This window comes from Pipra filicauda, unplaced genomic scaffold, assembly GCF_003945595.2.
Source record: "Pipra filicauda isolate LSUMZ 115617 unplaced genomic scaffold, ASM394559v2 scaffold78_size3787270_pilon, whole genome shotgun sequence".
Classification (NCBI taxonomy): Eukaryota; Metazoa; Chordata; class Aves; order Passeriformes; family Pipridae; genus Pipra; species Pipra filicauda.
Genome location: NW_024104964.1, coordinates 112,550 through 138,232, shown reverse-complemented (window position 1 = coordinate 138,232; position 25,683 = coordinate 112,550). Strand labels below are relative to the sequence as shown.

Below are 25,683 nucleotides of genomic sequence, written 5' to 3'. Positions count from 1 at the left end.
CTGTTTGGAACCAGGCTTCAGAAGGTCCAAAGAAGCTCTACTGCAACTTGGCAAAGCCCTTCAGTGACTTTCACCACAATGTCATTCACACTCCAACACCTCAGAAGTGTTTCTGAGGCACCCAAATTGAGGTGCTGGCAACAAGCAGTGGGAGCAGACGAAGGAAGCACGGTCTATGTCCCAGATCACTCTCCTCGTCTGTTACTGTGACCAAAGGTGTCACTTACAGTCCTTGCAGAAACTTAGAAAAGTAAGCTGCAGAAACTTGGAAAAGTAAGTTGCAGAAAATGTACAAGTAATGCTGTCTAACACACCACCCAGAACAGCTCCTGTGCAGCTGGACAGTCCCCATGAGATCCCTGCAATGGTGGAGGGAGATGGATGCTCATGATTGGCAGCACTGACACAGATCCCCATTTGCATGTACAGGTAGAGCAGGAATTCAGGTCTGAGACAGAACTGCAGGAGGGAAGGAAGCAGAGCCAGAACCTTCTGGGCTTGCTGTGGAGTGTGGACCAGGACCAGCACTGCAGTGACTGATGGAGAACAGCCCCTGCCCCCAGCTCTTAAGTGTAGATGGGAAAGGGCTGTTTGAGGATGCTGGCATTGCATTTTCCTACATAACTCCTGTTTCTAAAGCCATTCACTCACATCATGCTTCATCCACTCCTGCCTGCTTTGCCCGTGAAGGCTGCCGGGCACAGGGCAGCACAACCTCCCAGGGTGCACAATTCCGAGGGGACAGAGCAAGCCCTGCTCTGCCTGGAGAACAGGAGGGCTCTGTCCTTTGCCTGCTAGTGATGGGTTTTTGCACCTTCCTCTGGGGCACCTCCCTGTCCAGCAGAGCACAGATCCCAGGCACTGCCGATGGCAGACACGGGGCTGGACGGACTCACTGCTGGAGCAGCTGCCTGCACTCGGGGATGAGCTGGGGCTATGAGACAGCAAAGGACAGGAGTCTGTGGCCTGCAGCAAGTTGCTCCCTGGCTCCTCTCCCTCCTGCAGCACAAACCTGGGCTGTATGGAGGAGAAACTCGGTTTGCTGGAGAAGGTCCTCAGTCCACCTTGGAGAACACTGGCCACCCCTCTGGCCCTGCCCTTCCTGGCAGTGCCGGGCAAGTTATTTACACTGAGATTTTCACAGGTGGCCACAAATTACACCCTCGTTGCTTTTGCAGGTGCCTTGTGCAAGGCACCCTGAGCCAGATGTTCTGGAATGCAGGATGCTGAGAGCTACAGCCGCAGCCGCAGGGCCTGGCTGGCTGCCCCGTGCCCACCTGGCTGCCCCGTGCCCACCTGTGCCCACCTGGCTGCCCCGTGCCCACCTGTGCCCACCTGGCTGCCCCATGCCCACTTGGCTGCCCCGTGCCCACCTGTGCCCACCTGGCTGCCTCTGTCACCTCCACCGGCCCTGGGAAGGGCTCTGATGGCCACGGCGCTCTGTTGCCTTGTGCTCCTCTCTCCCTGCTCCTCTCCTCCATCCCTTCTCCGAGGCTTTCTCCCTGCTTCGCCCTGCACTGCACGGCTCCTTTAGTGTTCTGGCAAGGAATAAGTGTATCAAGTCCCAGCAATTATCTCTAATTAGGGTTAGTGATTATACTGTTGGGTCGGAGAAAATCAATCTCTGGTTTCCCATCAGGAAGGGCAGGGAGAGCTGGGGTGGGGAGGGAGGAAGCACTGGCAGCTCCCTCCGTGCTCTGATCCCTCCCATGAGCCTCTCCCCGCCCACACGACTCCAGTGCTCCCAGTTACAGGAGCAGGAGCTGTGTGGGAGCTTTGCCTGAGCCGTGGCCTCCAGGGCACAGCCTCGCTCTGTTGCTGGCTGGACGAGGTGGGGGGAGAGCAGAGTCAGGGCCCAGCACGGCCGGATGCTCCCAGACCCACGGGGCAGGATGGGGATGCACCGGCGGGTCCTTCCCGTGGGGCTGTGGGGTTGTGCCCCGTGTGGAGGCACAGTGCAGCACGATGGAGCCACAAAGGTTCCCCTAAAGGGCAGAGTGGAGCAGAGACCTGAGGAGGTCCTACATGTCCTCTAGGCACAGGATTCGCCCAGTGATGGGGCAGAGACATCTTCCACTAGACCAGGATGCTCCAAGCCCCATCCAACCTGGCCTTGGACACTTCCAGAGATGGGGCAGCCACAGCTCATGAGTGTCAGCAACTGAAAGGGCCTCAGGGGCCTCAGAGCAGAGTGTTTGCTTTGGGGGCATGGGATCCAACCAACACAATGCTGAAAAATCCCCAAAACTACTATTCCAGTCACTTATACCAACCCTTGCCTAACAACATGTTCCTCCTGCTCCAAGTGCCTGGGACAGACTCTGAGCTCTGAATGACTGGAGTGGTGAAAAGAGCTAAAAAAAGGCCAAGTTCATGAGAAAGAAAAAGCAATTCTTGGGCTCCAGACTGGGGGCACAGAGTTAGGGGATACTTTTGGCACTTTTGGCTTCATCTTCTCTTTGCCTCCTCAGTTTTCCTTCTTTAGAAAGAAATCATAACATCTGAGATAACTGGGTTACAATGCTTGGAAATATGACATTCATCCTAACTCTACCATAACCTAGCAAATAAAACCTCGAGCTGATCCAGCAGACTCTCAGTCCTCCAAGCTTCTGTCCAGCACCAGAACCAGGCACCAAAGATTGCTGGTCCTGTCCTGCCTTGTGTCATCCTGCCTGGCTCCCTCCACACTCCTCCTCTCCCCATGGAGTCCTGATAATTTCAATGCAAACCCTTGAACCAACAGCTCCAGCCTCACATTTCAATTCATCCTCCTCCTTCAGACACTCAGATAAACATTCGTAAGAGGTTACCATATGAATGTAATGGTGAATGTGTAATATTTATAATATACACATGAATTTGCAGTATTTTATACATGATTCATGATGCAAGATATTAATTACAGATAAATTTTAGTAAATCTCTCATCTTGGCTCCATCTTCAGACTACAAACAACCCTTTAACACATCACTGGGAAGGGTAGAGGTCCCACACCGAAGAACAGACAGATCCTCAACCTCTTCCTTTCTGTTCAGCATCCCCATGTCCGAGTTACAGAATCCCAGACTGGTTTGGGTCAAAGGGACCTTAAAGATCATCCAGTTCCACCCCCCGCCCTGGTCCTTGGCTGAACAGTAGTGGTAATGTTGGACTTTTCCAATTGGACTCCACAGAAAGCTGAAATCAGAGCTGGAGGGAGGGATGGTGTGTCCCCACACCCGTCACTGAACGAGCTGTGCAGGGGCACTGCCCCCAGCCTGGTCCCGAGAAACCCCTCAGGCTGAGGGGCAGCACTGGGGGCCCTGCTCTGGCTTTCATTCTGGTGCCCAGCTCCCAGGGACCACAATCCAGGGCAGAGTGGCACAGGATCCTCCCTCCAAGTGGGACACATCGAAATGATGTGCAGCAGCCATGGATTTAAGAGCAGATGCCACATCATTCAGGTAACAGAACAGCCACAGCACTATGGGCAAATCCAGGGGGCAGAAAAATCCATCCAGCTTTCCCTATAAAGCATCGAGCACATGTAACTTGGGAAGCCCCCAGGGCAGGGTGACACGAGCTGCTCCAGCACCCACAGGCAATTTGCCAGCAGGAAAAGCAACTTTGTTCCAGAGGCGCGAGCTGAGCTTTCCCTCCTCAGTCCCCAAATTCCCTGCTCTGACCTGACAAAACTGTTGCACAAGCAGGCATGAGCTGATCCGGGAGCATCCTGTCTGCCATGACCTGCGCCACCCTGCTCTCACTGCTCTTCTTCCCTCAATGTCATTGTCCCCCACGGCGAGCAGTGGTGTGCCAGGGAAACAGGTTTTCCCTTTTCTTTGTTAATTCTTCCCTCATTACATTTGAAATTCCACAATCAGTGTGCACTGTAATTGTCGAATTTGATGCTAATGATTAATGAATTAAACATGGATCCATCAATTAGTCCTCGGAGAATAATTCTGCATAAAGCAGCGGATAATGTAATTACAGTAACAAAGATAATGAGATGTTAACATCGACGGAGCCCGACGTGACATGATCACAGCAGGCTCAGCAACCCCGGCCTGGGGGAGCCAATCCCTCACTCTGCAGAGGCAGAGCATCGGGGGGCACGGGCCTGGCAGAGGGGGGGTCTGCCACTGCAGTGCTCCCCCAGCACTGGCACCAGCACCGTGCTCTCCTCCTGCCCGCCCTGTGCAGACCTCCTGGCCATCCGCTCCGGGAGCCACAGTGGAGCTGCCTGGCAAATGAACCCAGCAAAGATCCCGAGCTGCCTGGACAGCCAGCACCACCCCTGCCATCCCGATGTTTGGGAGCGGCTGAGACCAGTGCAGGCTCTCTCCCACCACCACACACGGCACACGGGGCCAGAGACAGGCACCGTGCCACACGCCAGGAACTCCCCTGCCCATGCTGTGGAGCTGAGAGTCGGTGCCAGCACGCTGAATTTGGCCCTGGGACAGACAGACCCTCGTCACCTTGGAGCAAACACAAGCGTCAGCCAAGCCCTGCACCCCAAGCAGTGGCTCCCACCACCACCTGCTCCAGAAAACACTCTCCCTGGGCTGCAGGAGCGGTGCTGCGGGAGGAGAAGGAAGAGGAGGAGGGCTCACACCCCACCAGCCCCAACACACATCAGACCATCTGGACTGTTCCCTGGGGTGAAAGGAACCAAGCAGCATCAACCCCTTGCAGCTCCTTCCCCACCTAAAACCTTCCCGAGCTTGAGCTCACACCCCTGCACTGAGTCCAACCAGCCCATCCTGCTTGGCCTCCCCAGCACCGGGGATGCTGCTGCCACCTCTGCTCTCCTGCACCACTCAGCAGCACATCCCATGGGAGGATCACGGTCCTCAGAGAGCTGGACAGTCCCTCAGGAGCCCCCAGAACTGGACAGAGCTTTTCCCTTTAGCCTGCTCCCCTCACACTGTGCTCTGGCTCTCCCATGTTTGCTATCAGGAACTGCCTCCAGTCACTGCCTGCAAGCACAACCATCTCGGTCGGCACTGCTGCAGACTCTTCCTTCACTTCACTTCCCACTCCAAGGCAGGTTTCCCAGTGTTCACCTCCTCAGCAGCCTCTGCCATCATTTAGCTGCGATGCAGTGCCAGGGAGCACCTCATGTGCTCCGTGCATGGCCATGTTAAGTGCCACGTATGTACCTGCGCAGGTGTCGTGGACCACGGTCTCAGGACCTTCCTGCCCCTCTCCCCTTTGCTAACACTTTGGAGCAGGTCCCTACAAACCCCTGTGGAGCAGGAACGCAGGGCACAGCCGGGCTGAGGCCAGGCTCTCGTGCTGACTGACACTGTCCATAGTTTTCTTGTGCTGCCATCTGTTCTTCCCCACTAAAGTTGCTTTGCATCTTGTCTGCACTTGGATATGAGCTGCCCTCATTCCTCAAGCCAGAAACATGTGCTGAGCACAATGAAGAGTAGCACGAGGGTGGGTGAGCCTGCTGGAACACGGCAAGGATGTACCTGCTGAGCCCTGAGGAAGAGGGCAAGAGAAGCAACATTCCATCGGGAAGAGGAGCACCAGGGATCTGAAGGAGACACCTGACCCAGCACTGCCACACCTGCAGTGAATACCTGTCACCAGGCCACAGCACCTGAGAGCTCAGGCAGGAGATCTGCTTGTCCCTTTCCCGCCCTCTCTAGCCCAGCACTCCAGTTCCTCCTGCCATGGGCAAGGACATCCCAGCCCTGAACACTTCTAGGGATGGGGCAGCCACAGCTTCTCTGGGCAACCTGTGCCAGGGCCTCACCACCCTCACAGCCAGGAATTCCTTCCCAAGATCCCATCTATCCCTGCCCTCTGGCAGTGGGAACCCATTCCCCCTTGTCCTGTCCCTCCAGGCCTTGTCCCCAGTCCCTCTCCAGCTCTCCTGGAGCCCCTTCAGGCCCTGCCAGGGGCTCTCAGCTCTCCCTGGAGCCTTCTCTTCTCCAGGGGAACCCCCCCAGCTCTCCCAGCCTGGCTCCAGAGCAGAGGGGCTCCAGCCCTCAGAGCATCTCCAGGGCCTCCTCTGGACAGTAGGAACTCATCCAATCTAAAATAAAGCCAAGCCTGACCACAGTAAAGTCGCCTTCTTTAATGGTTTAAATACCAGGGCACAATCATGACTGAGCTCAGAGTCCCTGCAGGTTTCACAAACACAAGCTCCTTCCTCATTCCTACTGTATTTAGCTCAGAGTTGTCTGTACCAGGCATTATTCTGAATCCTCACCAGAGTGCTGCATCTGTGTATTTCATCCACATATAGGGCAGGGTAAGACTTTAAATTTTTTCTCTGTCTCCCCTCTATGTCCCTGGTTTTTCCTTGCCCCAAGTAAGGACTGTGTGTGTGGTGGACATCAGCCAGCACACTCACTTACCTTGGCAGAGCTCAGGTCACAGAGGAACCACAAACACATGTTCTGCACTCTAACCACAGGCCACCTGGGATTGCCCAGTGGCTCCTGGGGCAAGACAGCAAATCCCTCAGGTCTCCAAAGCTCATGTCCTCAGAAGATTAACTTGTGACTGGCAGAGAACTGCAAATTTTCAGGTGCTTCCTCTCCAGTGCCCAAAGCATGTGTCAGATGAGAGATGTCCAGTGGACCCATCCCATCCCCAGCTTCAAAGTAACAGCCCCATCCTCAGCTCCAAAGGTGGCAAAACTGTAAGGTCACTGCTGATTTGAAGCTGGGCAGATTCTCCACCAAATCCAGCCCTAGGCATTGCACAGGGATATGAGCATGTCACGTCTGAGGGTTTGTGTCACTTGGTGACTGCATCTGCTGCAGCTGGGCTTGGAGGCATTAGAGCAAGTTGAAAAAATTCCTCAGAAAGCCCTTTACTGATTGTGTACCAGGAGAAAAACCTTTGTGACATGGCAGACACACACTGGGCCAGGTCAGGACACTCACATCTGGTCACAGCTGCTGTTCTAGTGCTGATCTCCATGTGGACACACCCGCTCTGGGCAGACCACGGCACTGCTCTGCTCAGGGCCCAAGGCAGGACAGTGAACAGGGGATCCCAAATCCACAGATCCTACCCTGAAAGGACGATTGTAGCAGCAGGTCCCATCCCTTGCACACACACACACACACACACACACACAGTGACACCCACAAGCCGGAGTAAAGTACATCTCATGAAAAGGGAACTGATCTCATTCCAGAGGCTTCAGGCACTGCTAAGTCCACTCACTCTCCAGATAAACTATCCCAAAATTAATTACTCTCCCTGCTAGGAAACTGCATCTCCTCTCGTGTAAACTGCTCTAGCTCCAGCCCCCACACACTGTGCCTGCTCCAGCACTGTCCCCAGACTGAACGGCCTCATGCCACGCTTGCTCCTCCTGCAGCAGGATCAGTAATCCAGGCACATCCCAACCTGCCCCTGCCAGCCCAACAGGACTGAGAGGGCTGCTGGGAGCAGGACATGGGGTTACATGAACAGTTGGTTTGACATCAGCATAAGCTCTTTTGTGGTTTGAATCCCTCCCCCAGCTCCGATATCTCCGCTAAGTGAGAACTCAGCCAAGGCGCCCCGGACACACTGGTGAAGGAGTGTCCCTGTCCAGAGGCAGGAACTGTCCCCTCGCTGGGGCACGCTGAGGGTGTGGGGTGGTGAAGTGACAGTGTACAGTGGAGAGTTGTGGCAGGAAACAGGCAGAGCTGCACACCCCCAGTCAGAACACACGGTTTATCTGGTCCGCAGATGAGTTCTGACTCGACAGGAACAGCAGTTTGGGTTCAAAAGGCTCGTTATGCCTCCCTTGGCACTGTGTGAGCACAGAGATGTTACCATGCCCCATCCCTTGTGTGTGTGCAATGCCAAGGATCCCACCAGCTCCCAGCACTCGGCCCAGCTGCACCCACCCCGCGTGTCCTCAGTCCCAGGACACCCTGAAGCTCCGTGCTGACAGTACCCCGGACATGGGCACAGCTGGCACAGGGCAGGAATGAACAGGACAGAGATGTGTCACCGAAGTTCACCCTCAGTGGCACTACCAGATTCTGAAGGATTTCTGTGATCAGCAGCACCACCAGCACCCCCTTCATCATCCCAAATGGTGTGGTTCCCATACCCTGTGCACCAGACTGTGCCAACAGCGGGCTGGGAAGGAGGTGGGTGGAAACTGCCCATCCTGGCCCAGGACACCAGCCCCAAGGGGGAAACATAGGCAGAAAAGTCTCAAGTTCAGCAGCTTCCACAGAGTGAGAACCTCCCATGGCAGGAGCAGCAGGAGGAGTGTGGCAGGAACTCTGTGAGAGGAGGAGCATGGTTGGAGCTCTATGATAGGAATGTGGAAGGAACTCAGAGGCCAGAGAGTCTCCCAGCCTCCCTTCACCACACCCTGAGGCAGCTGCCCCTCTTCAGTGTACACACACAGTGATGATCCCATAATAGCCCCTCACCATTTCTCCAGGGGAAAGCAAAGAGGAAAAGAGGTTCATGAAAAAGGACAGAAACAGAGAAGAACTTGCCAGGGATCAAGAGCCATCCCAGGTTGGGATTTCCTTTGGTTTAGGGAGCAGCAGCTTTCCCCATGCACAGCAACTCATCAGCCTTGACGCTCTTGAGGAAACTCCTCAAGGTTTCACACCACCAGTTAAGCCCTTTGACTTTCTTCTGTCCTGGACACCAACCAGCACAAAAACCCAACAAGAGCTTACCTGGGACTTGCACAGAAATGCCAACATCCACCAAAGGGACTTCCCGAGGGTGGCAAAAACAAGACACTTCAGGAGGGGTTTTGTTCCCAGCTCAGAAAAGCAAGGGCTGCTGACGTATCAAGGGAAGGACAGCTGCCAGCTCTGTGTCTCCCACACCAGCTCTTACCTGTGCTTCCTGCCAGCTGGGAGCTGCTCCGCTCCTTGGCCAGCCCGTTGGCTTTGGGGCTGGCACTGGGCGCCGCCGCCGTCGTGGCCCTGGGGAGTCGCTTGCCCGGGACCTTCACTGTTGTTCTCAGCAGATCGATCTCCTTCCCATGGACATTCTGCATATAGTCCTGGAGCAGAGAGGCAGAAGGGTTGAAGAAAGGCAGAAGATTGCCTCGGTCCCACACGCTCAGTTACCCTCTCATCCGCAGAACCAACACTAAACCCAGATCCACCTGCTCCCCCATCTCCAGAACTAGCACTAAACCCAGATCCATCAGCTCCCCCATTCTCAGCATCGGCACTAACCCTGGATCCATTCACCCCCATGGGAACTGTTCACAGGCAGGTGCCTGTCAGTGACTTGAGGTGATCTGGGAGCTCAGCACGTCCTAGTATCTCTTGGGTCAAAAGAGATCAAAGCCTCATGGTGGGCCAGAGAAGAAAGACCCCAGGACTCTCCCAGTGCCCACAGCTGTTTCCTGACAACAGAAATGCAAAGCCCTGACTCCAACCTGCCCAGGACTAGCTGGTGCTGTGGAGCTGGCTCTGGAGAAGAGCCAGGTCTCACAGTCAATGCCCAGGACAGCTCTGATGTGAGTAACACCGGGACACTGCCATGGGCAGTTGGATGCCAGGACAATCCCATTTGGGAGAGCCTGACTGGGGATCGGAGATCAGACTGAGCCAAAGGGCACACAGGCAGCCGGCAGTTCCTCCTCCCTGTCATCCCTTGTTTGTTTAATTACAGCACTCAGCTGTGACAGCTAATAATATAATATAATATAATATAATATAAGTGCAGTGTAATCAAAGGGATACCTGGAAATTTCCTCTCAGGTCACAGTTGGGGTAAGTGAAGCCCAAACCAACACAACTCAGGTAATTCCCTTGCACATTCACTTGCAGTGTTTCCTGTTATTCAAAGCTTGATGCCTCCACCATTTAATCTGGTGGACAACTTGTTGCACAGCCAAAACCCCGTATGCAGACTGTAACCATCACTCTACCCTGTCTCCTCACAGCATCTCAGCTTTCAGTCAGAATGAGGGTGCAGACCTGCAGCTCCTCCTGAGTGCTGTGTCTCTTCCCGTGCCTCCCACCCCTCCCTGCCCCTCGGGGCACCACACTTCTCCCCCAGCTCTCTCTGATGGGCCCAGCTCCTCCTCAGCTCGTGACCTCAGAAGGGGAAGACCCAAGCAACATGACAGAGGGGAACTGCTGTGCCCTGTTCCTGGGCAGACCCCGAGGGAGCACGGACCAACAGCGGAGCTCGAGGCTTCGGGAGGAGCAGGGTGGTGGGGACACCCTCCCCGGGCTCCTGCGCTGCCCTCGGGAGGATCCACAGCTGTCCAGGGCCGTGGCTGCTGCAGGAGCTCTGGCCTGCTCCAGTTCACAAGGAGGTCACCAAAAAGATTAACTCAGAGCTGGTCCCTCTCTGATTCCACATCCAGGTACATGAAGATATGAACAAGCTCAGGTTAAGAGCAACCATCCTCCCCATCCTGGCCCCAAGAGCAGGTGACAGGGGCTACGCAGGTCATGCTCTGTGCTCTCAGGTACTTGCAAGGGTCACAGCCTCCCACCAGCATCTCCACTCGGTGCTTTGAACTGTTCTCTTCCCCTCTGACCCCCTTGCAGGCATCCCTTCCTCACAGCACACCCCAGTCATGGGGCATGGGGGCAGCACATCCTCCCGTGCTCCCACCAGCCAAGCAGCCTGGCCTTAAACCTTGGCACTCACCCTCCAGTGCCTCAGGTGACTCTGAGACCACCAGCCCAACCAAACACCGCAGCAGGCTGCTCCCAGCTGGGTGGGGACCTGGTGGCAGCCCTGGGCAGGGACCCTTGGAGGGGCTGGAGGATTTTCCCTCACTCAGCACAACTGTGGCGGTCGCCGGCTGCCTGCCGGAGCGAGCGGTCACCGGCGCTCGGCTTTTATTACCCGCCATAAAACAGCAATTTCTTCCCAAGCCTCCTCACTAATTACCCAGCCAGTTCTCTCATTTCATTTTATTACTGGAATTAACAACGAGTTCAAAGCGTGGAAAGCTATTAAGATGTGTGATTAAGCCACATTCAATTAGTTTCTACAAACAATTTAATTGATGTTGCAGATAGAATTAACAGAAGGTGATTGTGTGAATGGCTCCACTGGCTGCAAAATGGGAGCTGCTTCCCCGGCTCTGCGCAGCGCGGCCGGCGAGGCTGGGCTCAGCCACGCGCCTTCCCAGCAGCACAGCTCTCTCCAAGGCTTTGGGGAAGTGATGGGAAACCGCGCCGGGCTCGTCACACAACTTGTTCTTTTCCTGTCGCTGAACACACTCACAGAAAGGTAAAAACACAGATGCAACAAGGAAAGCCGTGCTGAATCCAGGGATCAGGCCCCCAGCACTCCTGCCTCCAGCTCCAGCATTCTGCTTGTCCCTGAAACCACCAATTGCTCCGGAGCAGAGGCGGAGGTGGCCCCTCAGGGCAGGAACACATCGACTGCCCCACAGGATCCGAGCACAGGTCTGGGCTGGTGGTCAAGGCAGATTCACTTCCATCAGGGAGTCAGAATCCCTGAGTCCAGAGCCCAGCCCAGCTCACCAGTGCAGGCTCCTCCAACCTCTGACTGCAAACCCGTGGTTTACGCCACACTCCTGGTGAGGAAACTTCCAAGTGGGCCTGGAGCTGCCATGATCCAGACCCAGAAACAGGTTGAGTGCTGAACACCCAAAAGGGAGAGAATGTAACAGAGAGGGAAGAGAAGTCAAGGCAGGAACTGCCCTGACTCATACGAAGGAACAGCCACTGGGAGCACAGAAGCAGCACAAAAATGCTCTGGGACTTGAACATCCTGATGGACAGGGAAAGACTCTCTTCCTGCAGGGCTCAGCCTGCCCTCAGGGACCTCTCTGCTGCACCCAGAATTCTGCCATCCCTCAGACACGTGGCAGCACAGGCAGGAGCCTATTCCAAGGTAGGTTCCTTCAGGATACCAGGTGTCCCCTTGGCTGAGGCTCTGTGGCTTGTTCTAGCCCGCAGCTCCCCTCACCATGTACCCACCAGCTTGGGAGCTGCTGCCACAATGAAGTGACAGAGTTGCAGGTTGTACACCAGGTACCACAGGAAAGGGGAGGCAGAGGGGCTCTGCTGACCCACACGGCATGCTGCCCCTTTCCTGCACACAAAGCCACAGGAAAGCACAGAACACAAGGGTGGGTGCCAGAGTCCTTTCCCCAGCTCTCAGGGAGGCGATGCCACGGGGGAGCACACAGAACCCTTACCCTGCAGCAGCCAGGCTGGGCAGCCCCATGCTCTGTGCCCACACATAATCAGCCCTTGCTGTGGGTAAACACGGCGGGTGATACAACACCTATCTCAAGTGCAAGGTTCAGAGCTCCCCGTGGAAACTGGGGAGGAGAGGCCCAGCTCGTACTGCCCTCAGCAATGGGCTGTGGATCACCAGTGGCACCAGGTGGAAGAGAACCAGATTTTTGCTCGGGGCAATGCAGTAATGAAATGAAACACTGAAGAAGTGCAGGAAGGAAAGCGACTGGCATCAATCTCGATCACCCCCTGAGGAAGGAGTGGTGTAAAAAGGAGAGAAACCTGGTGTGCAGCAACAGCATCCGAGAGTGGTTAAACAACAGCCCAGAAATTGCTCTGCCTCTACAGCTGATGGTAATAACAGCCCATGATGGAAATGTGATAAAGCCACACACGCGTGTGAGCACACACACAGAGACAGCAGCAGCCGCCGCTCTCTCCCAGTCTGGGGCTCCAAAGCCAAAAAAACGGGGCTACAAAGTTAGGGAACTGCAGGCCACACCATGGTATGGGGATCAAGGTCTAACAGAAAAAGCTCCCACAAATTAGGGAGAGGGGATGCAATGGCTGGGTCTCCAGTGCAAGCACAGAAGGGTCCACGGATCATGGTCTCAGGAGTTGGACGAGCACAGCAAGCCCTGGGGCCAGGGATGCAGGGCTAGCAATGCAGAGAAGGGCTCTGAGGCTTAGGGCACTCCAACATCACATGGTCAAGGATATCAGGGACAGACTGAGGGCCTTTGAGCATTCACAAGATCTGCAGCACCTTATCCTTCTCCCTGCAGCCCCAGAGGGTGCTCCAGCACCCCTAAACCGCCCTGAGCTCCCCAGCTGCTGCCCGTCTGTCTGTCCTGCAGCAGCACGTCCTCTCGGAGGTGCTGGGGCCTGTGTCACAGGTGTGTCTGTCCGTGGTTGCTGTCGCAGCAGCAAACTGTGCTCAAGAGGGAACGGGGAAGAAGCCATTAGCCCCACAGTGGGGAGGCGACAGAGATGGATGGGGCGGCAGCTGCGCCCGAGCCACGCGGGGAGGAGGATCGGCCCCGCACCGACGGCAGCGCAGCTCGGCAGGCTCTGCACAGGCACCTCGTCTCCATTACCCAATACCTAGCAGCCAGGAAAATTATTCCACACCCAAATGGCACCATCAGCCGTGGCTGCACGGAGTTCTCTGCCTGCTCCTCACCCGGCTGTGGGGTGGCAGCAGCCCCTGTTTTAATGCACCGAGCAGGCAAAGAGGAGAGCTGCGGCTCCTCAGCACAGCCCTGCACAGAGCGTGTTCCCACCTGCTCTTCCCACCAGCCTGATGCTGCACAAACAGCCTGCAGGAGAGGGAAGGGGTCTCCTTCAGACCCTGGTAAAAACCAGCTCTGCTGAAAACTGGAGGGAGCCAGAGCTGAACTCCTGCGCAGGGGAGAGGGTAGAGCCCAGGGCTCCCACCCACTGCCAAACCCTTCCCCAGCCCCTCTCTGTCACCGTGCCTGCTGTGAGAGCATCTGCAGCAGCAGCCACAGCATGAAGGACACCGCTCTGTCCCACCCTGCTCCTCTACCCAGCCCAGTACTCACGTGCAGGCTGGGGTGGTAGGTGAGGACCCCGTTGTCACACAGCGTCACATACTTCTTCTTCCACTCCTTGTTGAGGGACTTGCCGCTGCGTTTGAGGAGAATGCCCTGAAAGAGAAGAGTCAAAAGTCTCACACCACGTTTGGTCCAGGCACCTCCCGCTCCGCTCCAGCACTGCCCCTTGGAGACTGGTCTTGGAAAAGACACAAAGAGCAGACTTAAGAAAACATCTTCTAGGTTGGCTTTCCCACAGCATTTCCCTGGGCTGCACCCCTTTCCCCACCAACAACTCAGCCCCCACAGACAGCCCCCCTCCCTCTGAGACACGCCAGCACCAATGCCCAGGTCCTCTGAGGGACCCATCACATCCTCTGGTGTCCTGAATCACTCCCTGGGCAAATGTCCTGTGCCAAAGGGCAGTGCCCACACACAGCAGGAAGCAACCTCCCTAACCAACAGAGCTGGCTCCCAGACCTTCTCCCACCACCCAAAGCGCAGAGGAATGGTCAAGGCAGGGACAACAAGGGGACAGGTGGGGGCTGACTGAGGGACAACACTCCAAATACAGGTCTCCCAAGGGATGTACATTCCCTCGTCTGCTTGCGATTCTTTCTGAGAGCTGCCAAACAGAGCTAGGGACACATTCCAGGAGAGAAAGCAAGTCCTGGGCAATTGAGGGGTTGGTTCACACCCTCTTCTCATCAGGATTTTACATGAGACCCATCCTGTGGTCTCTGGCACAGCACACTCTCAGGGCTGGGAAATGACTGCACTCACATACCCTGAACTCCCTCTTCCCACCAGGATAAACCGGAATCAATTCCACTGATCTGAACCAAAGCTCAGAACTTGGGCCCTCCTCATCCTTTCCCCATCCACTTCTGCCTCCCCAGGAAATCTACCTCCAGCAGCAATCCATCATGTACCAGGTAAGGGCAGAGGTGGAGAGGGAGAGGGAAGGTGGAGCAAGATGCCAGATGCAAGGACTCCGGAGCAGGGAGAAGACATCGAGCATTCTGCCAGCAGTGACGGAAGGACAGCATGGAGGGACAAAAGTAGGAATGAATAACGGAGTCTGGGAAAAAGGCTGGATCTATCAAATGTCGGACCTGGGCCCTTGGAAATCGCTGTCTGGACAGACACCCAGACTGGTTGTTCCTAACATGGCAAAAATCTGGGCCCCAGGCCAGCCCCTCCTCAAAAACCTGGGCAGAAAGTCTCAGCCCTGCCAACCTCGGCATATTTGGGGGCCCTGTCCCAGTGCCTGGAGACTGGGCTGCTGCACCTACACGGTGGACTGGCCCAGCACAAAGTGGTGGGGTTTGGCGCACACGGGGGGACAACGCTGCCAGACGTGACCGTGAAATCGGAGATAAATGGTGCACGACAGGCAGAAGTACTCCATGACTGCTCCGGCTCAGGGCTCGGGAAGCAAACAGTGGGAAAAGGAAACACCTCCTGCTCGCGCAGGGATGAGACAGCGAAACAGAGCAGCGAGGGCGAAGCTGTGTGTGGGCAGGATCGGATCCCCTGCCAGGATCAGATCCCTTGCCCTCAAGAGCTCCGAGGGGATGGGATGAGGAGCTCAAGCAGTGGCAGTCAGAAGGTGCTGACGGAACACGCTGTGGAATGTGGCAGCTGACCAGCAGCTCCTGCTCTGCCAACATCTGCCAGGGGACAAACAATGACCCTCGGAATCACGGCCAGACACTAACACCAGGCAAATGTGTGGAAAAGCCACAGCAAGGACTGATGGGAAAAAAACGAGAGGAGAGCAGAGCAGCCAATGCCAGCTGGTGCAGACGGGGCAGCAGAGGAGCCTGGTCCTACCCTGGCTAAGATGCAATATCTGATGGCTGTGCTGACACAGCATTTTTAGCTTTCTGTCAGTACTTTAACTGAGCAGCAACACCCTTAAACACCAGTTGTACAAAATCCAGAGCCAGCAATGGATGGAGTGAAAACTGGTCAAGTGCAAGGTCTTAAAGCATATCCATGACTGAGAACAATGTGGTCATAAATGGTAAACCTGTGCCCAACATTTGTTCGGTATCTTTCAAACAAATCTGCTTCAGACCAGGGTGAAGTTACAGATCTGGCTCAAAGTCACTGGGTGAAATTCTATGGCTTCGAGGAATGACAATTCCTTTCTGACCATGAAGATCCCTTCTGGGTATGTAATAATCCCTTCTGAGCATAACCATCCCTTAAACCCAGCTTGGTTCCACAGTCTGACTTGCCCACACGTGCTGCATAACAGCTCCAGCTACCTCTCCTCAATGTGTCTTGTACCTGATGCACCTTGGTGTTACAAACTACCCAATTCAACACTTCCAGACTGCCCCAAAATCTCTGTCTGCAGAGAAGAGTTCGGCTGCAGTTAATTCAGCCTCAAACCTGGAACTTGGCAAACTAAGAAGCACTAAGAAGCACAACCAGACTCAGAGCTAGAAAGGAAGATCCAGCACTGCAGCCCATTTTTGTGAGCCAGGAAGCACAGGAGTCCAAAACCAGGAGCAACTACAGGGTGTAATTAAACACCTAACGCAATACAATGGTTTCTGCCCACGGTCCAGGCCGTCCCTCGTGCTCCCGGTCCTGGCCAGGCTCCTCACGGCTCCAAGACCAGCCAGACCCCTGTGCTCCTCCACCTCCCTCTGCGCCTCCCGGGAAGACTTAGAGCAAATAACTCTTCTACAAGTTTCTTCCCACACGTGCGAAGGGTAGGAGCAGCCAGAGCCGAAAGGCAGGAGAGCCCGACCCTCTCCCTTTCCCGTTCCCTCTCCCGGCATTCCGTGGGCCGGCTCTGTGCGGGGCTGCGCTGCCGCACACGAAAAGCAGCAGCAGCAATATGCAGCGTAATGAAGCAGGGAGCGGCGATGGCCCCCAGAGGACTCGTTTACTCCACAAATCTCCCTTCCACTCACTTTTTGCTAAGAATTTTAACACCAAACTTAATTGTAAAGTCGCGTATTGATTGGAAAATGCAAATGGCAATTTAAATGTAATCTAAGCTCCCAGCATGATCCCAGCTCCCAAGGAGGAGGAGTCACCCGCCCTGGGCCCTGCTGGAGTGCACGGCCCGAGCGGAGCCAGGCCAGGGGCCAAGGGACCCCCGGGCCTCCGGCACGCTCCATGCAGCCTTCCCAGAAAGATCTGGTAGATGTGCAATTAGGAGTTCATTCCTGGCAACAAACAGCTGGGGAAGCTTCGTCTCCCAGCCCAATTAACCCACTTCTTGGAGACAAGCGTCCAGCTATGAGGGAGCTCTTCCAGCCTTGCAGGACCATCACTGAAAGGACGCTGTGGCACAGTGTCCCTGTGGCACAGGGATCCTGAGTCCCCGGCACAGAGCACCCCTGGCACAGGCACCAGTTGCCCCTGCAGCCCAGAGGGAGCAGAAGTGCTGTCCCAGGTGTTGAGGGGCCCCAACACTCTCTTCCAGATGTGTTTCCCCAACACATCTTTTCCAGATGTGCATCAAGGGAGACAGATCAGGTCACCCAGAGGCACTGTGCTGGAGAAGGTGGTGACAAGTGAAAACTAGGCACCCTGTCATGGCAGCACATGTCCCTTCTCAGCCAAGTCTCCCCAGAGTTTCTCCTTTCTGCAGCACCCAGCCCAGCTTCCCACATCCTAGCTCCATGCAAACCCTGGGCCTGGTGTGCCAATGGGGCTGCCAGTGCTTCCCAGTGCTTGTTCTGTCCCCACAGAGCCCAGGAAGGGGTCATGGGCCACAGGAGTCACAGGGGAGTCTGCCAGGCAGCCAGCCCACTGCCTTCAGCCACTGGCTGGTAACGTAACCACAGACTAGCCTCGTTCTTCCAAGCAGAAGGACTCAACTGCTCCCAAGGTGACATGCCAGTGGCCCCAGCACCGAACACAGCTGTGCTGCCCAGTAGTGCCCACACCAGGGGAACACTGGACACATATTCAGCCAGAAGGTCCTGCACGTTTGCCACTCACAGCCCCAAACCCACTGGCTTCTCTGCTCTTACAGCTGGGCAGGACCACCAGGCTGTGTAAGAGGAAAACTAACTAAACACCCTGCTCTCCTACTGTCCTGAAAAGAGACAGCAAGCAACTAGACCTCTGTGATCCACCAGAAGAGGAAGGTCCACACCAGGGAACAGAGCAGCCATCCCCTGTCCTGAATCTTTGTGATGAAGAGCAACAGCTCCTTTGAGTCTTTGGTCCTCTTCCCATTGGTGGTACCAAGCCATCACTCCTCGTGGAGAAGGGCCACAGCAGGGACATCACTCTGGACTCTCCACGCTGCATGTTCCCACAGACCCCATCCCCACAGCCCAGCTGTGGATATCAGCCAGGTTCTCCTTGAAGAACACAACTTCATACCTGCCTAAGATGCTGCAGCACCACTGTTTAATTCCAGCAGCAGGAGGGCAGCGATTCAAGGTGCCACAGTGTCCCAGGAGACAGGTCACAGTGGTGCTCTGCAGCCTGAGCCCTGCCCAGGGCCAGCACCTCCAGCACAGTGTAACCCAGAGCCTGAGGAAGGAGAGCCACTGGCACAAGCTGGTATCCACCTGTTCAACACCACTTCCTCCCCTGCATGTTCCTGTATAAACACTGACAAGATCTCTGCAAAATCACCTCCTGAAGCTCTGGCTATGGGAGGTGCCAGGCAAGGACATGGATCTCCCCTGGGAACACTTTGCTCTGGGCTCTCCTGGGGAGCTGCTGCTGCATGAACTGGTCCCTCCACTTAGTCCTGAACCAGGCAGCAGTTTGGCACCTCCTCCTTGCAAAGCCCAGAAAGGATGTACAGGCTGTGTTTGCAGACCTGGGCCTCTGTTGGTCCCAGTTCTCCCCCTGTTCCACACGGGAACAGCAGTGTCCTGCCTACAGCAATCCCACTACAGCACTGCATCCTCTGGCAGACCAGACAAGGCCAGGCCCTGTCAGCAGCACGGAGACACAGGAGCAGGCAAAGGACACATCCTGCCCTGCCAAGTAGAGGGAGATCCTCAAAAAAGAAACCCAAGACCACAGGAGGGATCCCAGGACCAGCCCTCCGGCAGTTCTAGGGAGTCACATCAGGTCCCACTGAGGGCTTCAGCTGCTCTGCTCTCAGCCTCCCCTTCCTCACCATGGAACAGCTGCACACCACTTTCCCCGATGCCCAGGCTGGGCTGACCCAAAACCAGAGCACATGGGCACTGCCACTGCAAACCAACAACCCACCGCAAACCAACAACAACCCACCACACACCAGGACCCACTGCACACCAACAGCACCTGTGCCACAGAAAGCTGGCTGCCTCTTCCTGCTGGGCTGTACCAACTCCTGGCACCCTGGGAGCAGAGCCCCCATGTGTGAGACCACACAGCCCCCGCCCTGGCATTGCTTCCCCTGTCACTGCTCCCCAGACCCAACCCTCCCAACGCTGCCCTCCTGGTGTCACCCTCTTTCCAGCATGCTCCCTGCCAGGGACACCATCTGCCCAGTGCTCCCACGATGCAGAGACACAACTGGCCCCGTGCAGCACAGCTCAGCCCTGGCAGCATGGGGGGCACGTGGGGCATGGAGAGGCTAGTGGGGGTCGTGGCGGGGAAATGAATCCACAAGGGGGGCATGAGGTGCAAGGCAGGAGCACAGCCAGGCACTGCCAAGCAGTGTATGGATCCGTCTTGTCCATAGTGCAAGGAAATCCCAGTGGAAACTATCCAGACAATCCACATCGCTTGGCTAACTCGGACATCACCCATCGCTGCTTGCCAGCGACGGACACGGGCAGGCAATGCTCCGGGTCAGCTCCAGGCAGCTTGAGCTTCCGTGGAAGCCAGAAGGCAGGATCCAAACACACTGCTGCCAGAGCAAGCGGGGCCTCCCCTGGATTCCCAGCAGTTCACAGCGTGGGTACTGTGCTCGCAGCTTTTTGCAGTAGCCCATGAGAAGGGGAGGCCCTCTCCTGTCCTGCCGGAGGGCAGTGAGGCCAGAGCAGGAGCAGGAGTGGAGAGGAACAGGAGAGGAGCAGACCAGGAGCAGTGAGGCTGCACGGGGGCCATGGCAGGCGCGGGGTGTGGATGCCATCTGCTGGAACCGCTCCGCAGCCGCAGCCACCCCGCAGCTCCCTCAGTAGCCCCCACCGCAGTCCCCCACAGCCCCCCTACCAGCCCCCCGCCGAAGTTCCCTCAACAGCCCCTTCTGCAGCCCCCCCCAGAGCCCCTGCCAGCCCCCCGATGCAGTTCCCCCAGCAGCTCCTGCCTCAGCCCCCACACAGCCCCCACCCTGCGCCCCCCACCCACATACGGCACAGGGCCCACACCAGCAGCCCCAGCACCCCCCTCGCCACCGGGCCCGGCGGGTGCGCAGCCCCCCGGTGCTGAGGGGCACCGACCCCCAGCGCTCCCGTGCCTCGTGCCGAGAGAAGGCGCCCCGGACTGCACCCCCGGACCCTGCTCACGGGGGAGCATCGAACCTGCTTCATGGGAATGGCCCTCCCGCTGCCAATACTGTCCGCTTTGCACTCCGGCACCTTCTTGTCCCGCTCCGGGTCCGCGCCCTTCCGAGACTGGAAGAGAAGAGACAGAGGTCTGTTAGAGACGGGCACAGGAGACCAAAGGCACGGCCTCCCCGTCCCCAGCGGGCTCCAGACCAGACACTCCGCTCTCCCCCAGACAGCTCTCCCAGTGCACGGCGCAGCCGGCCCCTCTAGGGACACTCGGGACGCTCCAGCCCAGCCCCCCCGGCAAGCTCTCCTCTCCCCCCACTGCAAGCAGAGCTGTCCTCCTCCTGGCAGAGCGGGGCTACCTCGGCCCCCCCTCCCGCGGGGCACACAGGACATGGCGACAGACACAAATGGCATGGGATGCAGGTGGAGCATGGATGGAAGCAGGAGAGGCTCAGGCAGTGAAGGAACTCACACCTCTACTAATCCAACAGATTTATTCTGGTAACACACTTGCACCATACAAAGTAGCACAGGTCACCGGGCGGAGATACCAGCCCCTTACAAAAGAGCATGGACAATAAATATCTACCACACGTCTAGAGCGGCGAGAGTGGAACCCGCCGGCGCCCGAGGGCCGCGGGGAGAGCAAACTCCGATAAATACAATATGAAATTTACAGTCTGTTGAGCAGAACTCATTCAAAGTGCTTAGGACAGAGGGAAATACCAAGTCATACACGGCATGGAGCACAACCAATACATTCAGAATCACAACAATGGCAGGAGGCAGCGGCAGCGTCTCTCTGGAGTGTCCTACACACCCCCTCAGTCCGGGAGCGCCCCATGTGCTTTGGATCAGAAAGGGACACAAGCCCCGCGCGCCTGGGACACTGATTCACCGGCTTTTGGGCCCAGAACCAAACAAAGAGATCGAAAGAGAAGAAAACTAAAGAGACACAGATGGCTGCTCAGCTGCGAGGAGGAAGAGGAGGAGGAGCAGGAGTCCATGCAGGCTGCAGAGGTGCAGGAGGGAGGAAGGAGCGGAGCGCTAGCGGCAGGCGCTGCAGCAGCTCCCGCAGGCAGCAGCAAAGCGTCTTTTGGCCCATCCAGCTCCACGCGCGGCTGTCGCCCGGTCCCAGAGGGTCTGCAGGTCTTCCCATCCCAGGAGGGTCGTCCGTCTGGCATCCCCGAGCACGGGCAGTGCCTAGACAGCATCCAGCAGGCCCAGAAATGTCCCAGCTTAAAGTGCAGGCGCAGGCCGTCTCAGCGCTTCCTAGACTTTACATTGGGGGGATTTAAAAGGCTCCTGCGTGTCTCCGAGGGGGGGACCCATGCTGGCTGGAGGGCGGGCGAGCCTCTAATCTTAGATCAATCCCAGTGCCCATCCCTTATCCGGCCCTGGAGAGGCAATGAAAAGTGAGAGAATTTGTACAGAGGTGCCGTGTGTAACCACCTGGATCTTCTAATTTGGAAGGAGTTGGAAAGGCCTTTTTGTTGATGAAAAGTTGGAAACAGTGGCACATATCTGCAAATATCGAAAGAATAAAGAGTTTGGCAAGTTATACTCAGAACACGGACACGAGTCTGTCAGCGATGGGCGCCAGCGGACAGCACGGACAGGCCACGGAGCGGGCACCGGCGGCAGCAGCAGTCGGGGCGGGGGCCGGGCAGGGGCTGAGTGCAGGTGGGCGCCTCGGGGCACGGGTGGGCACAGCGTCTGTCTCCACCTGGAGCTCTGGGGCACGCAGACCCTGCTGGGGGGTGTGATCCGGTGGGGAGTGGGAAGGGAGCGGGAGGGGAGCGAGAGCAGGAGAGAGGAGGAGGAGGAGAGGACAAGGAGGAGAGGAGAGGAGAGGAGAAGTGAAGGAGCCAGGCATGGCTCGGGACTGGGGCTGCAGTGGCTCCTGGAGCTGAGCCAAGCACCACACCTCGGAGAGGCCTGTGCTCACCTGGGGACCCTGCGGGGACGGGGCTGCTGGCTACACCTGAGCTGTCTGCCTGGGAAAAGGTAGCGGCAGAAAACAGCCTGCCCTTTCCTTCCCTGCCCTCCCCGGCCCTGTCCCACTGCAGGAGGAGGTGTCGGGAGCTGCTGCTGCTGCCACGACCAGATGGGTGAAGACGTCAACGTGAGCCATGGATGTGCACCAGCACACGAGCAAGCAGGTGAGGTGAGCCCCAGCCCCACGGCGAGTGAGCGCGCGCCAGCCGAGCCCAGTGAGCAAGCGTGAGCCCGGGATGGGAGAGCAGTGAGAGCCTGCACGGATGATGGCGTCCACAGTGAACAAGCGCAAGCCCAAGCCCCACAGCAAGCCGCCCTCCTCCTCCCCCCCAGCGTGTGCCCACCCCACAAGAGCGAGCAGGGGGTTCCAGAGAGCGTGAGCACGAGCTGACGGCGAGTCTGGCCCGTGGGCGCGCAGCCAGCGGGACGGGTGGCACAGCACGAGCACCCGAGCACGGGGTACAGCAGCAAGCACGAGAGAACGGCGGGGAGGGGGAGCGTCCCTCAGCACCGGGGACAGCGGGAGGTACGGCCATGGACATGGATCCACGGCAGGGCTGAGCGCGGACGGACGGGAGGGCGGTGAGGGAACAACCATGCGCTGGGAGCGGGGACCCGCTGCGAGGGACAGCGTGTGCTATCGGAGGGGTGGGGGCACAGCCCACCCATCCACAGCACAGGGACAGGGTGAGCGTGGGGCAGGGGCGTGCACAGAGAGCTGGGGGTGCATGGGGTGCAATCAGGGGGAGTGCACAGAGCATTCAGGACATCAGCGCAGAAGCTTCCAGGATGTCAGAAGCCAAGGGAGATGGGCACACTCCCAGCACAAAGAGTGGGGAATCTGGGATGCCAATGGTGCAGTGAGAGGGATGGGGCGTGGGACGCTGCATTTGTGTGGTCTGGTCACAAGGGTGACACGGTGCAACAGGTACAAGGACTTTGTGGTGGCCGGTGCCACAGACAGCAGATACAGTGTGCTGAGGAATGGTGGCTGGAAAGCACATTGAGATGGGGAGAGGAGCGAGGCCGGAGCCCGCACACATACATGGGGAACAGAGGCTACACCTACACTGGACACAGGACTGGGACACGTGTGTGCTCACAGCGAGGGGACACTCATGGCTGCACTAACAGCGAGGGTGAGTGTGAGGGCAGGACTGTGCACGCTGCATGGACGGTGTGTGCATGGTGTGAGAGCGTGTGGAGAGGCAGGCTGCAAGGCAACCAGCACAGGGAAGAGCTGCAAACGTACCCTGCTCCACCTGGGGCTTCGCTGCCTCCCCTCTGCCTCCCCTCCCTCCGTGCCCGTGGCAGCTCCCAGTGTGCTGCTCAAGTCACGCAGACGCAGGGCTCGGGAACTGGAGCGAGTGGGGCCCCGTGCCAGGTGCTGGGCTCTGCATAGCACCACTGGACACAGCACCACTGGCACCAAACAGGGCTCCCAGTAGCAAAGGGCTCCGTGCCACGCCCGGGGGACACAGCCCCATGGAGAGGAAGAGCAGAGTCACCGGTGCCGTGCACGCACAGGTGCACTCCCCCATAAACAAGCAGGACTTTGCTCACACACACACTGTACACACACACACGAGTGCACGGATGCACACTCCTACATGTGCAAGGAATGTCCTGCTCCCAGGTGCTCCCCATGCATGCACACCCTGACAGAAGCAGCTCTCAGCACCGCGGTCCCTGCACACGCAGAAGGTCCCTCCCACACACACGCACATCCTGCGTCCCCGCCATCCAGCCCTCCTGCCGGCACTGCACAGGTCACTGGGCAGGACAGCCCAGAGGGTCAGGCTGCCGGGACTCGCTCCCTTCCCCTCTCCTGCCCTGAAAACCCACCCCAGAGGTCCCAGGCCCCCGTGCTGCTTACCGTGAAGATGTTGGAGCGCCGCTTGGACTGCTTGCGGATGGGGGTGGGGGTGTTGGAGGCAGCAATGGTCTCGATCCGCAGCTCCCGCTGGCTGATGCTTGGGGTGGAGGGCACAGAGGAGGAGTAGTCGCTGAAGGCTCCTCCACCGTTGGTGGCCTGGGGCAGAAGGAGAGGGGATGGTCAGACAGAGACAGGCTGCCTGGGGGCACGACCGCGGAAACATCACCCACCTGCAGTGGGGCAGGGAGTGCAGCATAGGACTGGGACGGGGTGACATCCACAGAATCACAGAATCCCAGAACAGACTGGGCTGGAAGGGGCCTTAAAGACCATTTAGTTCCACCCTCCTGTCATGGGCACGGACATCTTCCACTAGACCAGACTGCTCCAGGTCCCATCCTATCTGGCCTTGAACGCTTCCAGGGATGGGGAGTCCACAACCTCTCTGGACAACGCAGAGACGTCCCAGACCAAGCACTGCTGCTGCCCGACCGTGGGGCTCAGGAAAGCCTTTCCCATCCTTCTGCTCTAGTTTTTCCACCAGTAAAATGTTCAAGTTCTGAGACTGACAGTGAAGGGCAGCAAATGGCCAGAGAGACCAGGCTGAAGCCCTTCCAGACACAGGTGTGGAGCAAGCCAGGAGCAGCAGGGACCCATGGCAGCCCCACCCAGCAGAGGGGCAAGGCTGGAGCACCTCCATGTGCTCCCAGAACATTTGGGGAGAACATTCCAGGGGACTAGAGTCGCTCCCCTCGGACAGTGAGAGCCCTCCCCCCCATTGAGACCATCAGACACTGGGCTGTGAGGCAGCCCAGAGCCTCCCCTTCCCTGTCACACGAGGACAACCATGATGCCAGTGGGGATGTGTGTCCCTAGGACTCCAGGTGTGTCCCCAGGACTCCAGCCTTCGCCCTTCCAGTGTCCTGAAGCAGGGGGTGCCACACCCCAAGCTCACCGTCTGTGTGAAACCCATCCCTGCAACTGCTTTGGAGGTTTATCCAAGCAGACCCCGAGACTGGCACACACCTCCCACGCCTGCAGACCACTGTGGCCTGGCTGCAGTGGCCTGTGCCTGGGAACACATGGGACAACATGTGGGTCTTCACTAACACCTTGCTGGACTTCACGGCAAGGGGAAGACCCAACCAAGTAGCCATGCACCCACATCACCAACACATCTCCTCCAGACAAGGCTGCTCACTCCCACCCTGCCCACGCCGGCTCTGTGGGGAGCCACCTGGACAGGAGCTTAGGGAGGTCCCAGGAGCAATACCTGCACAGAAGCATTTCAGATCTGCAGGACAGGATGTCTCACTACAACACAGCACACGGCAGCCCGAGCTCCCTGGCAGCTCTGGAACAGGATTTCAGAAACACATGGAAGAGCTGCCCCTAGAAGGGCAGGAGAGCTCTGGCACCCCAGCAGGGGTAGCCCACTCCTCCCAGCTCCCACACTCCCAGAGTGGCAGCATCGATGGCCCAGGCAGCACCACAGACACAGCCCAGCCCCAGAGAGAGGTACAACCTTCACCCAAGCCGTGGATCCTCTCATCTTTGACAAGGGAAATGGGAGAGGACACACAAGAGAACTTTCCTCTCTTAAGAGAAGGCCTCTCCTGCCAGTGACTTCTTGCCAGAGCCTTCAACAGACAGAGCT

General features: G+C 57.4%; 1 protein-coding gene across 3 annotated transcripts in view; it reads right to left on the bottom strand.

Moving 5' to 3' along the window:
* AGAP3 (ArfGAP with GTPase domain, ankyrin repeat and PH domain 3) overlaps positions 1–25,683 on the bottom strand; it is a 109,112-nt gene that overhangs the window by 27,031 nt on the left and 56,398 nt on the right. For 2 of the 3 annotated variants that reach the window (XM_027730489.2, XM_027730488.2), the window contains exons 8-11: positions 24,027–24,182; positions 20,180–20,272; positions 13,740–13,844; positions 8,822–8,990 (exon numbers count right to left, since the gene is read on the bottom strand). In XM_027730489.2, coding sequence (XP_027586290.1) covers positions 8,822–8,990; positions 13,740–13,844; positions 20,180–20,272; positions 24,027–24,182 — 523 coding nt within the window. Of the gene's footprint in view, positions 1–8,821; positions 8,991–13,739; positions 13,845–20,179; positions 20,273–20,629; positions 21,677–24,026; positions 24,183–25,683 lie in introns of those variants that run through there. The other variant, XM_027730490.2, reaches the window with a different exon arrangement.